The sequence below is a fragment of the Hibiscus syriacus genome, unplaced genomic scaffold (assembly GCF_006381635.1).
Source record: "Hibiscus syriacus cultivar Baekdansim isolate YM2019G1 unplaced genomic scaffold, ASM638163v2 tig00116964_pilon, whole genome shotgun sequence".
Lineage (NCBI taxonomy): Eukaryota > Viridiplantae > Streptophyta > Magnoliopsida > Malvales > Malvaceae > Hibiscus > Hibiscus syriacus.
Window position 1 is genome coordinate 32,125 of NW_024063489.1, and position 16,837 is coordinate 48,961.

At 37.1% G+C, this 16,837-nt stretch overlaps 3 protein-coding genes and 1 pseudogene across 3 annotated transcripts; 2 read left to right on the forward strand and 2 right to left on the reverse strand.

The window, feature by feature from the left end:
• Positions 1-771: 771 nt before the first annotated feature.
• Positions 772-2,231, forward strand: LOC120191076 (annotated as a pseudogene).
• A 6,867-nt stretch (positions 2,232-9,098) lies between these two features.
• On the forward strand, positions 9,099-10,971 carry LOC120191067 (octanoyltransferase LIP2p, chloroplastic-like). Its single transcript, XM_039194072.1, has 5 exons — positions 9,099-9,270; positions 9,368-9,635; positions 9,744-9,894; positions 10,428-10,798; positions 10,841-10,971. The coding sequence occupies exons 1-4, from the start codon at positions 9,152-9,154 to the stop codon at positions 10,742-10,744; spliced, it is 855 nt and encodes a 284-aa protein (XP_039050003.1). The 5' UTR covers positions 9,099-9,151; the 3' UTR covers positions 10,745-10,798; positions 10,841-10,971.
• A 202-nt stretch (positions 10,972-11,173) lies between these two features.
• LOC120190897 lies at positions 11,174-12,461 on the reverse strand (the record flags this gene model as incomplete). Its single annotated transcript, XM_039193932.1, has 3 exons — positions 11,174-11,546; positions 11,627-11,967; positions 12,101-12,461. Coding segments are annotated over 3 exons (921 nt in total), but the record flags the coding sequence as incomplete, so codon positions are not given.
• Positions 12,462-13,444: 983 nt separating this feature from the next.
• Positions 13,445-16,057, reverse strand: LOC120190898 (wall-associated receptor kinase-like 14). The gene is made up of 3 exons (XM_039193933.1): positions 15,195-16,057; positions 14,238-14,318; positions 13,445-14,020 (listed from the first exon to the last, which is right to left on the reverse strand). Exons 1-3 carry the CDS (start codon positions 16,011-16,013, stop codon positions 13,511-13,513), a joined length of 1,410 nt encoding a protein of 469 aa, XP_039049864.1. The 5' UTR covers positions 16,014-16,057; the 3' UTR covers positions 13,445-13,510.
• Between the last annotated feature and the right edge of the window lie 780 nt (positions 16,058-16,837).

Below are 16,837 nucleotides of genomic sequence, written 5' to 3' on the forward strand. Positions count from 1 at the left end.
TTGCAAGTTAGGGACCGCCTTTCATTGTTTGAGTTGAAACCATTAAATTCCAATCTCTCTGCACCTGTACATTTAAATTAGTTAAATTTTATATACATTTAAAGATTTGGTAAAATAAGTACAATTCTCTAATGTTAATATTTGATGTGCTCGTCAAGTATAATTCTATATGTCATCAATAAATTAGATATTGATACATAATTTTAAAATTAAATTTATGTTTATCTGATTTGTAGGTGGATATCTACTCAAGTTTAATTCAACTAAACAACATATCTAAACCGTTTTTTAGTTTTATTTTTATTTTTCGTTTTGGTTTCTTATTAATGGGTCTGAGGCTTGAGCATAAGTAGATGGCTCACAGGATTCCGTATTATTCTTTCCTTAGTTCACTAGAGTTGCGTCAATGTCAATCACTTAAGTGAGAAGGAGAAGATTTCTAAGGTTTATCGTCTATATATAAAATTAAAAATTAAAATCGCTTCCCCTGAGATTTATTACCGATAAACAAATAAACCTCTTTGATCATTCTGTTTACCATAGGATTTTGATTTTTATACGATTCGATTTCCAAACACGGAAAACAGAGGGGTTTTCAGCTAAAGGATCCCCCCCCTCCAGTCGTAATATCCCAGGTTTCCCAGTTTCTTCTAGGGGTTAGATTTATTTTGTCGATGGCTGATTATGATGTTGACGATTCGTATGACGATTATTTCTACCACGACGACACAGATGATGACTTGCATCCACTCCAAGGCAACGACAGCCGCGATGATGATTGATCACGGCGATGGTGATTCTGACATTGTACCCGAGGTTGATGAAACTGATGATCTTCCAAATTACAGTGTTCTAAGTGAGATAGATATACGTCAGCAGATAATGATAAATCGCTGAAGTCTCCTCTATCCTCTCTATCGAAAATCAAGGCAGGTATCTCTCCTTCACTATATTGGAGTTTAGTAATGTTGTGACGCATGGTTTGTTGATGAAAAACTAGCCCTTGAAAAGCAGGCTTGTTTGTTAAACCATTGATCGACTTATCTGATCAGGCGGCAGTATTCTATGTGAATCTGCTTTGAATACTACCCTTGTGATGGGTTGAAGTCCACATCTTGTGGACATCTTTATTCCAGTGATTGCTGGAGTTCCTACATTAAAATAGCCATTGCTGATGGCCCTGGAAGTATATTGTTAAAGTGTCCCCACCCATCTTGTCACGCTGTGTGGATGAAGACATGGTGGGTCTATTTGCGTCCGAGCAAGAGAAGAAGAAGTATTCTGGTTATTTTGTTATGTCATATATTGAATCAAACGAGGAGATCAAGTGGTGTCCTGGTCCAGGATGTGAAAACGCTGTTGAGTTTGTCGGTGAATGTGAAAATTTTGATGTTTCTTGCCTTTGCTCTCATCCTTTTGCTGGATTGTACTGAGAAGCTCATCGTCCTGTGGACTGTGAACTGTGTCAAATGGATGTTGAAGAACAGCTCGGAGTCTGAGAATGTGAATTACATACTAGCTTTTACCAAGCCTTGTCCCAAATGCAAAAGGCCGATTGAGAAAAACATGGGTTGTTCGCATATGACGTGTAGGGCCTTGCTGCTTCGAATTTTGCTGGCTCTGCCTTGAGATTGGAAAAACCATGGCGTCTGTAATAGTTTCACTGGTAGTCCCAAGGAGGAAAAAAGAGAGAAGGCCAAGAAATACATGATGAAATATGCCCATTACTTTGAACGCTGGGCGACCAATAAGAAGTCCATTTAAAGGCCGCTGATGACTTGCAAAATGTGCAATCAGAACAGATTGAGATTGTCCGTAGTATTCAAGTGAAAACTGCGGCTGAAATCAGTTTTATAACAGAGACCTGGCAGCAGATAATCGAATGTAGGAGGGTACTTGGTTGGACCTATGCAACGGATTCTACTTACCGGATGAATGCCAGGCCAAAGGACTTGTTGAGTACTTGCAAGGTCAGGCTGAGTCTGGCTTGGAGAGGCTTCATGATTGTGCAGAAAAGGAGCTGAGGCCCTTCCTCGAACAAAAGCGTCCGTAATGGAATTATAGAGTTCCGCGAAAAGCTTACCTTGCTTACTGGTGTGACTAGAAATTACTTTGACAACTTGGTTACCGCTTGCAGAATGACCTGTCCTTGGACTTGTGATGTCTGCACTTTCGCCAATTTAAGGACCTCGACTACATGCGCTATGTGTTCAGAAGCAATTCAACCGTAGATTAGACCAAATGGTGCGAGTTTAATTCGTCTTTTCGCCATTTGCTAGTTTCAAGCATTTTTTTGGATTTCAAGATGAGGAAATAGCTTAATTTTATGTTATCTAGGAAAAGTTTTGAAATAATTTTCTTTTATTCTATTTTATGTTTTATATTTGTTTAAGTATACATTTGGCACTGAATTAGATATTTTCCTTCAAGTTGATATCTAAAATAATTTTATTTGTACTTTAATTCTCGAATTAGACACTTTCTTTTAAGTTTATACCTCAATAATTTTTTTATTTTTAAGTTGATATCTAAATTTTCATTTCATTCATTGTTTCAGTACTTTTATTAATTTCTATCTTTTTACGATCGACAATATATAATTATAATATATCAAAGATAATATTATCATGTGTTCGTAAAAAACTTTAAAATTTTAAAAATTAATGGATTAATTGAAGTTCATATAATTTAGATATATTTTTTAATTACTCAACTTATAAGAAAATATTTAATTTGAATATCAACTTAAATATATTTTTTTAAGATATCAATTTAAGAAATTTTACTTGATTCAAATATCAAATACATTTAAACCTAAAAATACATATGATCATGTAAATCATCAATATTCTATTTCATAATTCTTTTTTATAATTATTTAATATATTTTTAGTATTCTAATGTAATCCTGAATAAAATTTAAACATGTCTTACAAGAAAAGAATATATCTCTCTACCTAGGGATCGACATGAGTTTGTTGTTTAATTTTTGGTTATAGTTTTGTTTGGTTAATCGAAATTTTGTAGCACCTCCGATCCAGATTATTTCTCCGACAATTGTTTATGGGTTCTTTATTTTGGTAAGTATCAATTACCCAATTTTTAGATCCTTGTTATTTTGGAAGAAAACAGGTGGAGAATTTTCTCCTGCATACAAACAAGGACCATTCGTTGTAATTTTCATATGGTTAGCTTCTTCAAACTCACATTTTGAGCAAAGACCTGAAAGCCATATCACTGAAAATTGGAAACATAAAAATAACAACTTTTATATTTTTATTTTTTGTGCCTTTCCAGTTTCTCCCAAGGTATCATCTTGCTCTCTTGGTGTTTTTTTTTTGTTTTTTAGTTCTTTGTTATGGGTAATTTTTCTAGGCTCTGAAGTTTATTTTTCAAGTAGTTAAGTGTTTCATTATTCTGTTCTACTGTTCATATAAGCCACGAAGGTTTGGTCTTTTACTGATATTTTTTTTGAAACAATAGATTCTGGGTTTTGTTTCTTTAGCTGGATTGTTCGATTACCTGAATGTTTTTTCCTTTCGTTCTTTGTGCTTTTTGTTTGTTTAGTGGGAACTTGGATCTACTGGATCTTTATTTTTACACTTTCTTTGTATGATTTACTAGATTTGTATTTTTTTCATTGCCCTCCTAGTATCTATATCATTATCGATATTTAAGTAAGATATAAATCCAATCATTGGTTTCTAGCTGTTGGCCTTAAGTTAAGTAAGATAGTGTTAATTTGTCTTAAAATCCTATTAAGTAACCAACTAGGCTTCTTAGTACCCCTCAATTCTCTAGCATTTTATTGGTGCATCTTCTGTCTTCTTTGGATTCATTTTCATAGTTCCTCATAGCTTCGGATATAGATGATTACTTGAGGTCATGTCCTTCTTTTAATCCCAAAAGGCGTATAGGGGGAGGGCTCGACAGAGTGGTGTCAAGGAGACTAGACTTAGAGTTTGTTCGTTGAATTAGGCACATTAAATGCTAGGCTGTTGGAGCTGACAGACATACTTAGTAATAGGAAAATAGATTTTGATTGTATTCAGGAGACTAGGTGGAAAGGGACTCGCTCCAGAGAGTGTAATGGGTACAAGTTTGTGGTATTCAGGCGTAGATAACGCTAGAAATGGGGTGGGTATCTTGGTATCCTCTAGGCTCAATGAAAATGTAGTTGAAGTTTGTAGATATCGGGATAAGATCATGATGATTAGGGTTATTATAGAAGAGAAAGTGGTGATTGTCCTTTCAGTATAGGCCCCACATGTTGGCCTAGGGGAGGGGAGAAACGTTGCTTCTGGGATCAGTTAGATGATGTACTTAGGAGCATTCTGGAGGACCAAAGAGTTTTCATAGGGGAGACTCAATGGCCATATAGGTAGTGCAATCGACGAGTATGACGGTGTTCATGGGGTTTCGGTTTTGGTAGTAGGAATGAGGAGGGGTACGTTGCTTGAATTTACTACTGCATACGATATGGTGGTCACTAACTCCTGCTTTAACAAGAGAGATGTGAACTTGTTTGCGTTCCATAGCGGGGGACATTGTACCCAAATCGACTACATCCTGGTTCAAAATCGGGATCGATGGGCTTGCATTGACTGTAAGGTGTTCCCTGAGAGGCATGTGCATCACAACAAAGATTGTTGGTTTTGGTGTTCCGCATACGCTACGGGTGGAGTATTCATAGGAGGGCTAAACTTGGTAAACCTAGGATTCTTTGGAAGAACTTACATGGAGCGACAACTGATGACTTCAGGAGTAAGGTTATGTATAATACAGGTTTTGGAACTACAAACTCGAATAATGCAGATAGTTATGGAAAAATATGGAACATTCCATCAGAGAGATGGGGCAAAAACACCCTTGGGTTGTCGACAAGAAGGTCAAGGAGCATAAAGAATCGTGGTAGTGAAACGACAAAGTCCAAACTAAGGTGAAGACAAAAGCAAACTTTCTTCAAGGAGTATATCAATGCAAGACAACGAAGAAAGATCGAGAGCTAAACAAAGATACAAGGAGGCGAAGCCGGAACCAAGAAAATGGTGGCTAAAGCAAATGATATGGCATACGAGGAAATGTACAAGAGATTAGACACCAGGAAGGACAAAGACAAAGTCCAAACTAAGGTGAAGACAAAGCAAACTTTCTTCAAGGAGTATATACAATGCAATGACAACGAAGAAGATCGAGAGCTAAACAAAGATACAAGGAGGCGAAGCCGGAAGCCAAGAAAATGGTGGCTAAAGCAAATGATATGGCATACGAGAAATGTACAAGAGATTAGACACCAAGGAAGGACAAAACGACATCTTCCGTTAGCAAAATCCAGGGAGAATAGGAAAAATGATCTAGGTAGCATTATGTTTATTAAGGACAACAATGGTGTTATTCTAGTGAAAAATCATGATATTAAGAGGGTTTGAGGTAGTTACTTCTTTGACTTATTTAATGTCGATGCCTCTCCTTGTAGAGATAGTATCGTTGATGGGTTAACCGACCATCATACTACGACCAATTACTACCCTACAAGTAGGATTGGGTTTGAGGAAGTCAAAATGGCTCTTAGAATATAGGGAGGGACAAGCTGCCAGTCCAGATCAATTCCAATCACTGTGTGGTTAGCCCTAGGAGAAGAGGGAGTTAAGTGGTTGACCAATATCTTTAATATTATTTTAGAGACTGCCAAGATGACAGAGGAGTGGAGAGAGTCTACGGTGATACCAATCTATAATAAAGAAGATCCCCAACGTGTGGCAACTACAAAGGTATTAAACTACTCAACCATACCATGAAGTTATGGGAAAGGGTATAGAGGCTAGGTTGAGACAGTTTACTAGGGTTTCGGAAAACCAATTTTTTTATGCTAGGCAGGTCTACTACGGAGGCGATTCATCTATTTCGACGACTTATGGAGAAATATAGGGAAAAATAGAGATCTTCACATGGCGTTCATTGACCTTGAGAAGGCGTATGATAGCTGCTTATATCCGGGCGATTCGTGATATTTGTAGATCTACTACGTACGTCAGGACTACAATTGGCGACACCGAGGCATTCCCGGTGGAAATCGGACTCCACTAGGGTCGGCTCTTAGCCCTTACATCTTTACCTTGATTATGGACGACGTCTATTGTGCGACACCAGACGGTGTTCCATGGTGTATGCTTTTCGCTGACGACATTGTCCTAGTTGCTGAAACAAGAACTGAGCTAAATAGTAGACTGACTACCTGGAAGACTGTTTTGGAAGAAAAAAGGTCTAAGGATCAATATTGAAAAGACATAGTATTTATGTTCAAAATTCAGTGAGAACCAAAACGTTGAAGATGAAGAGGTATGCATAGAAGGACACGTTCTCCCCTCAAAGGATTGTTTCAAGTACCTAGGGTCTATGATACATAAAGATGGTGGTGTGGGTGATGACGTTACACACCGTATAAAGGCGGGTTGGCTAAAGTGGAGGGCTGCTACCAGAGTTTTGTGTGACAAGAAGGTGCCTCTAAAACTTAAGGGAAAATTTTATAGAATGACAATAAGACCGTCGCTGCTGTATGGATTAGAATGTTGGGCAATCAAGAAGGATCACGTAAGGAGGATGGAGGCTGCAGAAATGAGAATGCTTCGATGGGCATGTAGTAGGACTCTGTGGGACATGACACCAAACTCTGTTATTAGGATGTCTTTGGGGTGGTGCCTATATCCGAAAAATTGAGGGAGGGAAAACTACGATGGTTTGGGCATGTCCTTAGGCGACAACCGTCTGATGCGGTCAGGAGGGTAGAATCGATTACAGTCGACGGTGCCAGAAGGAGAGGACGACCAAGGCGGAAGTGGGAAGACTGCTTGAGATATGATTTGAAGGATTTAGCCCTTACCGAGGACATGACCTCTAATAGGAAAGTATAGAGACTTAAGACCAGGGTAGTCGAGTAGTGCGAGTCACATCCATAGGGTGTATCATCTCTGTCTTCTTTTAATGCCTTTGTAGTAATTTCCATGGCTTCAACTTTCTATACATTTCTGTTATTAGAATTTATGAAGGCTAGAACTAGGGTAGCAGAGCAGTGTTGCCTTAGTTTAGGGTTTAACCCATTTGACTATATTCCTTCACGTTGCTTGCTCTCGTTGACTTCTGTGTATCATTCTCTTCATGGTTCCTCTTTTTAATTTTAGTCGAGTCTTACGTTCTATTTATATGCAGAACTTTTTACGCAAGGAGTTACTTGCAGGGATTACTTCCCATTACAGACGCGCATATGAAGACTGTTCAACTATGTAATTATTTATTTATATATACATGCATTGCATTTTATCTTTATTTTTAATTTTCTGACTACCAGAGGTCTTCCACGAAAGCTGCTCTCGACTTGACGTTGGGGGCAGCCTACTACCCTTCCTCCCCCTCCCCCTATTGTATATGGGAATATGGTTTTGTTGTAGTACCTATGGATCGACATGGGTCGGATTTTTTATCCACCCGACTCGACCCAAGAACAATGAATCCTCCACCTGAGATCTGACCTGACCCTTATGAAATAAGATTTCACCCGACCCAATATATAACTTAAAAACCCGACCCGACCCGAAATAATAAAACAATATTATTATTATTAAAAAAGTGACTTAATTGAAAAAATAATATATAAGGTCGGGTATATAAGTAAAATTATATTTTTTTTGGGTCGGGTATTTTTCACCCTAAACACAAACCCGACCCGAACCCGATTTTTTTAATAAAAAATTAACCCGTTCGGATCGAGTCGGGTTCGGATTCCATGCCCATCCCTATCTCTACCATTCAAACTAGTCATTAAATTTAAAACCATTATTTTATTATTAAATAAAAGGATAAAGTACATAAATGATCCCGACTATAGGATAATGTTTTATTGAGTCTCATAACTATTAAAAGTTATAAAACAGTCTCCCAACTATAGAGAGTTGATTTGTTGAGTCCATCGACTATTAAAAGTTACAAAATGATCACATGACTATACATTATGTCTCAAACTATCTTTTTTTTTTAAAAAATTAATAGCAGTCTAAACTAAATGTTAATGTAGACTAAGATATGATAATTGTTTGAGATTATGAAATAAAATTTTATCATATCTCAAACAACAAATTAATATTCAGACTATTATCAAATTTTTAATAAAAAAAAACAAGTTTGAAACATAATGAATTGTCAAATGACTATTTTATAATTTTTAATAATCGAGAGACTCAACAAAGTAACTTTCTATAGATAGAAACTATTTTATAACTTTTAATAATCGTGAGACTTCATAAAATAATATCTCTTAGCGTAAGGACCATTTGTGTACTTTACCCTAAATAAAAATTAAATTATTTTGTCGTCGAATAATAGAATGAAAATTTTTAAAATCTTTTTTTAATCTTTCAAAATCCCAGAATAGACAAAAACCTCAGGACGTTTATCGTTTCATCGCGGAACATGAAGGAGGCGAATTAGAAGGGCTGAATATGTCAGTCGCAACTGTTTAAATAATGAATGCATGTTGAACATTAGGCTAAAACTCCAAAGCTGTTTTAAAATTGTTAACGCAAAAGTTGCATAAAAAACAGTTGAAGTTGATGAATAACAGAGAATGAATGTAATCAAGGCTCCCCAGATAATTTGTAATCGCCAGAACAATTCATGTTCATGAAGAACCAAAATCAGGGATTAAAACGAAAACGACTTGACCCGAGAAAAAAAAACAGACAATTGCTGAAATACTTGATAAAAGCGGTTCAAAAATGCTTTGAAACTCCATCATGAGAGATGCCTCAGAAAATAAAAGGTCGTTTTTGAGATCATCATCGCCGCTGATTCATGAAATCTTTAATCTGCTTTCGCAGTTCAAGCCTAACGATCTCAACCCTAAAACAAGTAAAATATTTGCAGCCGAAGCAACATATTGAAGAAGCCCAAGATTGCTTTGCATTGTGTGATTTTGACTCTTTAGTATTATTATTATATATATATAGTGGCTGGGGGGTTTTGGAGTTAGGGCTTCTCTATTATCAAGTGAAAAGACAAAATAGCCCACAAATCCGCATGTGAAATCCCCAGCTAAATTGACATTAAATCCCAGAGGAACCAATGTTGTTCAATCATGCTTGATTACAGAGATTCATAAATGATGACTCTTGCACCAAATCTGTGTTTCAGAACAATCCCAACAAAATGCATAACCGTAAAGCAACAAAAGGATCCTCCTCACCAACTCAACTCAGTAATTCCAACAAAACCAAAACCGTAAGTTCCTCTGTTTTTTTTCTCAGGCAATTTCACAAAAAACTCCATTCATTCCCACCTCCCCCGAAAACTCAAGTTTTTTTTAACTTAAATTCGGTAGGTGCGAGTGTTTTGATTTGCACAAGGAGCTTATTCCATATGGAAAGGCATGGTCTTGGCAGAAACAAATTGTTAAACAAAAACAAGCATTGATTCAAGAACATGAGGATTGCCCAGATTCATTAATCATTCTTCAGCATAACCCTGTTTATACAATGGGCACTGGCAGCTCGGAAAAGTTTTTGAATTTTGACATGAAGGAAGCTCCTTTTGATGTTTACCGAACTGAACGCGGCGGGGAAGTTACATTCCATGGACCTGGACAGGTATAGTTTCAAAACCTACATGACTAAGAATGTGAAATTAATTTGATTTCTGGGTGCTTTATCTTTTGACTAACCTCTTTTTCTTATAATACCTATACTGGAATGTAGCTAGTTATGTATCCTATTATTAATCTCCGGAATCACAAGATGGATCTTCATTGGTATCTTAGGAAACTTGAGGAATTGGTGATTCGTGTTCTTCAATCCTCATTTTCCATCAAGGCTTCTAGGATTGAGGGTTTAACGGGTGTTTGGTTTGGTAAGATTTCTTGTATTTTTTTTTTCTACTGATGCTTGGTTTGTTTCCACTTAGTGCATGTTTAAGCAAGCCTGTTATTCTAAGTTTGTCAGCCATGTTTCCACAGCTCTTTCCCTTTGAAATTGAAAACATACTATACGACATTGCAGGCTGAGGAAATAAGCATAGGATAATTGATATTTTGTTGTTAAAGTGGGATGATGTTTCAAAGTGGCAAGGGATCAAAACTTGCATCCCCTGCCAGACTGCATGGCCCCATGACTTTTTTTTTTCTTTCGTTTTGATTATTTGTTCTTGAATTATGATTATTTGTTCTTGAATTATATATATTTTCGGATCATGCAGTTTTTTTGTTGTCTGGCTGCTTTGGACCAGCAGTTGGTAATACGAAGGTTTCGTCATTGTCTATGATAAATTGGCAATAGCACTTGTATCCATATTAAAATAATATTTTTTTCAAATTTAATTTCATTAGTTAGAAAAGAACCTTGGCCTCCTTGATTGTCTTTGATCTTTTGAAAATTTTGCTACAGGAAATCAGAAATTGGCTGCAATTGGTGTGAGAGTATCCAAGTGGATAACATACCATGGATTGGCACTTAATGTCACCACAGACCTAACTCCATTCAGTTGGATAGTTCCATGTGGGCTACAGGATCGCCAAGTTGGAAGCATAAGGGGGTTGCTTCAAGAATTTCAGTCATCTACACGATGCAGTGAAGCTGTTAAACCGATTTCTGATGATGATGAGTTGATTGATATCTCCTACAAGTCCCTGATTAAAGAGTTTTCTGAAGTTTTCAATCTTGAAATCCATCAAAAGACTTTTGATTTTGTAGAGGACCATTAACCAGATTGGAGGAGCCTGAAAGAATAGTAAATTGCCTCGATACAATAAGATATTTTTTTTATGCTTCTATACTCTGCAAGTAATGAACTAGTTATCTCTTCTGAGAACATTGTGTGTAAGATTCATTTATCCAATATAATTACAAGTCCAAATATGCAGATTATAGAATTGAGTAATGCTAGAAAATTTCTAGTTTTCTCTTGTATGATTTCAATTCTATAAAGAAACAAAAAAAGAGAACCATGAAAATCATTTGGTTTTACCCTCACTTCCAAATTCAGTAAAATTTCTGCAGGTTTTTAGTTTTGTTTATGAATGATTCAATATAAGTTCAGATACACATACTAATGTAATTTAGTAGTTATGAATAATGGCTGCGACTTTATTGAACTCTGATAAAAGGATAAACAAATCAAACAAGATCGAGAAACAAGTAAATAATACCCCTCAATTTCTCCTATTATGTACTACATATGAACATGCCTTGGGTCCTGGAGCTTCATAGATATCCAATGGGTGTAATTTGAAGATTCAAATTTAAAAACCAAGAAAGAACCATGGATTGTATATCACCCTGCAATCATCAATAGTTCTCTGCAACCGGTCTAGAAGGAAAAAGCCGTTGGAGAAATGTCATCAACGACCAAAGGCAAACCACAGCTAGGACTTGGAAAGTTACCACCATCCCAACAGTTGCACCGCCTCGCTTGAACATCTCCGGAGTTCTCAGGGAGTCTTTCATCGAGGACATGAAGTTCTGAATGAATTGAATAGCTCTGGTCAACTGATACAATCTATACACCTGCAAAATCAGTTACAAAGTTGTAAGTCATCTTATATGGTCTTTAGAACGAAAATTAATATGCTACAAAGACCAAATACCTCAAAAATGATAGGAACCAGGGGCCAACAAGATGACTGACACTTATCAAGAACAGTCTCAAATACATGTTGAGCAGCACAGCCTACCAGGAAAGGAGCCACTGCAACCAGGGCTTGGAAACCGAGCACTGGCCAAGTTACAAAGGCTGCAACAAGAGGAGTAACTACCTTTAAACCTGTTGCGACGAGATAGGATGATAGGTAACCCTTGAGTCCTGTAATGAGACCCCACCTCTTGGGACTGAATTGCAAATAGGGCCTTTGAACATAATCAGTCACCAGAAAGAACACCCCGAGACCAATATAGAATAGCACTTCAAAGGAAAATGAGGACACAATTTCTGCACAATATAGCCATGCAAAACAATTACATACGTTCTTTATGTCACACACACACCGAGTACCACTAACGAAATTAGTCTCCATGGCTATGAAAAAACGGAGTAAGGAAAAGATAAAGATGAGTCAGAGTACCAACGAGTGTCTCGTCCTTGAAAAATGCCTCAATTGCATAGCTAAAGAAAAACTGTGGAAGGATCAATGAAGAAATCAATGCAATAGGTCCCAAAACCCAGAGGAAGGATCCTTTTCCTTCTTGTAAAGGAGCCGACTTCAATGTGCTTTTTTCCACTAGCTGGTGAGAATGTGATAGCCCATGGAAGGAAATAGAACCCGATTTACCATGAAACGATTCCACCCCATCAAATGTATTAAAAGACACACCAGATTTCTCCCTCTCGGTACCAATATGGTTCGAACATGAGTTTTGATCAGACCCAGAAGCACACACTATTATTCCCCATCTGCTCACTCTCCACAACCTTAAATACCGTGAATTATTTTTATTAAAAGAAGGTTCTTTTAGTTCTAACAAAGAAGGGACAAACGTTAAACACTAAAAACTCCGAGAAAAAAGAGGCAGAAGATGTACACTCAGACGCATCTCCAAGCCCGACATTTCCATTTCTTCTTAGGATGTTGCTTACAGGAGCCTTCAAATTTTGATCATTGGAGATGAGAGTGAGTTTCCGACTTTGATAAAATTAATGAAAGAACATAAATGGGGTGGCGAGGTTTAACGTTAAAAAAGTTAACAAACTTGAGCGAAAATCAGGATAGATTTACTTACGGGTTGATAAGAGAATCGATGATGATAATAAATGCTGAACTTTGGGACACCAAATCCAAGGCAAACAGATTGAAGTTCCATCTTTTTTATGGTTTTAGCAGCGTCGATTGAAGTTGCTGGTCTCAGTCACCGCTTAAATCCCAAGCTCTCCCATAGGTACGAGTACGACTGCGAGGTGGTTTTCAGTTTCTAGGCAATTAGAAAGCTTCCCGCCGCAAAGTTGGCCAGCCTTTGGACACTTTCCACGGGAAAACGTACCAATCTGAGCCCTCCATTAATTAGTTTTTATGGATTTATTTGTAACAATCTAGGCCTAACAGGCCTTCCTCCAATATTAAATTAAACAACGTAAAGGCTTTGAGGAATCCATACATGTCAAGCTAATTATAGAAAAATAAACTTCTTGGCGAGAGAATAACGGATTGTGTATTATATAACTATTGTGTTGACGAAGTAGTTGATGATAACTCGATTATATAACGTATATCAATATCTGCATGTTTCGTGTAGCTATGCTCTTTTTATCCGTCACTCGATTCTCGTGTCCACAAGCTCGAACAACATTTTTATGATTCATTCAAGCGAGAGAAAGACAACCAAGAGAGCAGTTTTAGCAGTGTCTACAGGCATATACATACACTAGGGGCTCCTACAAACAATGCAGAGCGACAAAACTTTGGTACTACTGCATTGATGGAAATAAGTATTAACTGGCTTAAGCTGAAGTTGAAATCCAAAGAAAGAGTGACTTATGGTTAATGGTTTACACTGTTCAGCAAACTGCTCGATGAAGGTGAGCTTTGTTCACTCAACCATGAGTCCTTGGTTGATACTGGAGAATTATCCTTCAATTTTTCGATCAAGTTCATACAACCAACGTTGGTCATCTCAAGCATGAATAGCTCTTTATTTTCCGGTCTATCCTTGTTATTTACCGCCATGCTAAGTGGTTGCTCACTTATATTGGATGAGGAGGAGCAAGGAGACACTTCTGATGAAGTTGCACAAGTGATTTCTTCTGCAGGAGCACATCTACTTAGTCTGATTTGTTCCAATTCCAGTGCTACTTCCATCATTGTTGGTCTCATGTCCCTCTGGAATGATAAGCATCTAAAAGCCAGCTCTGCAACCTTGTGGATTGAAGATAACGTCCAAGAATCACTATTTGGCTCTAGGAATGGGTCTATGAGCTCATCTAAACGACCCTTGCCGATTCTGTCAGTAGCAACAGAAGCATCTTGATTAGTAGTTAACTCCAACACCGGCCATAGTATTTTGCAAAATCAACCGAAGCAGCTTGGTTTAATAAAATCATCTACGTTAGTTACTATTAATCCATCAATATTTTTTCTTTCTCCACTAATGCATCTAATTAATCATACCTGCTTACCAATTTTACCTATTCTCAATGTATGAAATCGACCATTGTTGGGGTATAATGCTTAATGTCTTCCTTTTCACCGGAAAGAGATAAGCTCTAACCTTGGCACAATCAAAAGCCTGGAGCCACCTAATACCATTGGATTCCAGGGCTGTTGCTTTCTCCATCTGACTATCTTTTTCCTGGCTTGTACAAGAATTATATATACGATAATTAGCTTTTTACTAATATGATTTGATTGTTGTATCTTTTATAGCTTCCCCGATATGTCAAAGGGTCTGACACAGTGGGGTTTGATGCAATAACTAAAAAGTTTACCACGGGGTCCCTCAATGGCGTTAGGTGTAACTACCCGTTTCAGGTAAATCGTTAACCTCTTACTACCACAACCTGTGGTTTTCATCGGATATAAGAAGATCAGGAAAGATCGATTTATCTCGCTGCACGCGTATATATGAGGAAAGAAAACTGGTTCCTTTCGAAATACTAAATGGTAAGGTTTTGGGACTAGCCCTTCCTCCTTCAACAAAATGATGACTGGCCCATAACATTAAGCAAAACCACCTTCTGGCTGGAAATTTTGATTCCTGCTAAGCCTTTGCATTGAACTATTGTTTCCTAAGTTGACAATGCTTTGCCATCATAAGTGTTGACGTGAATCCACCGGTGATGGCCCCAGGAGGTAGTCGGAGACGATTGCATATAAAATTTTTAAATTAATATATATTTTAAATATATCATTTATATTTTTTTATTGATAATTCATTTTTACTTCTAAAATTTTATAAGTTCGACTTCTAACATAAAATCGTACCTATTACTTCTAGCCAGCTCTTCTGCTTTTGAGCTTCGCTTTGCAACAACGTTAAGCACTTTAAAATATTTGTAAAAGTTGAAAAAACTGCTGAAGTATATCATCTGATTATTTATTCTTATTGTTTGCCGAAAGACTTCTATTTTGGCATTAACAAAGGTGTGGTTTTTTAATGCAAAGTTTGAATGCAGCACCAAAATAAATAAATAAATAAATAAAATCAAGCTGGATAATAATTTTAAAGTAAAAGTTTCAAAGTAATTCGGGATGAAAGAAAGAACTGACCTTTCCGGCAACCATGGCCTGCACGATATCCATCGCCGATGAACCCGTTTTTGCACCTGCAACGGAATCCCGGCTGTCCATTGAATGGAGGAACAATTTCATCACAGAAGGCATTTTCAGAACAATAGTCCGGGCACCGTCCTTGAAGCCACCACCCTAGCTCAACCATCTGGACCTCCAGGACACCAGATTCATCGAAAGATTCAGCTGATATGGACGAAAGAAAGGACTTGCAATTTGTTCGAGTCACCTTATCGTAATCAAGGAAACCAGTAGTTTTGTTCTCTGAATAGCAACTTATACTGCTGTCATTAGAAGAGCAACCGATGGCCTCAAAATGAGTGTAAACGGTCGTTGTCGGAATCATGCATGGCTTCGGCAAGCTGCAGTTTTGCAACAGAATTGCGTTCCGGGATGATGGGGCATAGCCGGGGCCATAGAGACGATGGAGTGCTTCAAGTGGACGGTCGCAAGTGGCTTCAATACTTATCTTCATACGATCAGCGTTTATTGTAAAGATCGGAAAACCGCCAATCAACTGCTGGTTACTTGAGCTGCAATTTAGAGGGATTTGACAGTCGGCAGAGAATCCAAATGGGAAAGGGACAAACTTGTTACCACATGATCGATCACAGTACTTGGATGATCGAGCTGTGATGATTGATGAAAGCAGACAGATTGCTATGAACAAAAGGATGGGCTCTTTGACAATCATGTTTTTGCAGATAACAAACTTGTAATCCGAAAAGAAAGAATTTATGTTTAAGACTGTTTCCATCAAACAGATTTTAATTGAAAAACAAACGAATTTCCCTCTTTTTTTTCTTCTGTCTGGTGTCACGAACTCACCCTCGAAAGAATTGCTTGATTGAATAATACAAGGAATTTAATGTAGTTTCTTGTGAGATTGAAAGTCGGTGTGATAATTTTTCAGCAGTGATCAACAGTTTTGACTGCAAAAGAAACAATTGCAACAGTGATTAACGAATATTGTATTTATTATCCTAGTTCTAATCCCTTGAATTGGCTGGAGGCTGGAGAATGAGACCTAGAGACGTTCTTTTTTCTTTTTGGGCCCCTTTGACGTTGTAGATAAATTATAGCTGGTGATATATATGGTATAATATTATAATCAATTAAATATTTCATTGATATCTTTTTTTGATAAACTATACTAATAGTCACTGTATTTTTAGGATGTTTATACTTTAGTCACCAAGCTCTGACAAACAAATATTATATCTTCAGTCCAACTTTTGACTAAATCGAATTAGGGTGTTACATCAAATTTTTATTATGCTTTCATTTAATCATTGTTGTTAATGTTAGTTGACGCGGCATTAACGACTATTAAATTAACATATCACATGTTATTTTATTAATATCGGCATCTAATCAGAATATTAATTTATTAGATAAAATGACATGTCACTAGCTAATTCGACCGACGTAGTATCGTTAACGGCAGTCATCAAAATGAAAGCATAATATAAGTTTTAGTGACTCTAATATAAATTTTAAAAGTTTGGTGACTAAATATTAGTGCCCTAGAAGTTCAACGATTATTAATGTAGTTTATCCTGTTATTATAAAAAAAGAAAA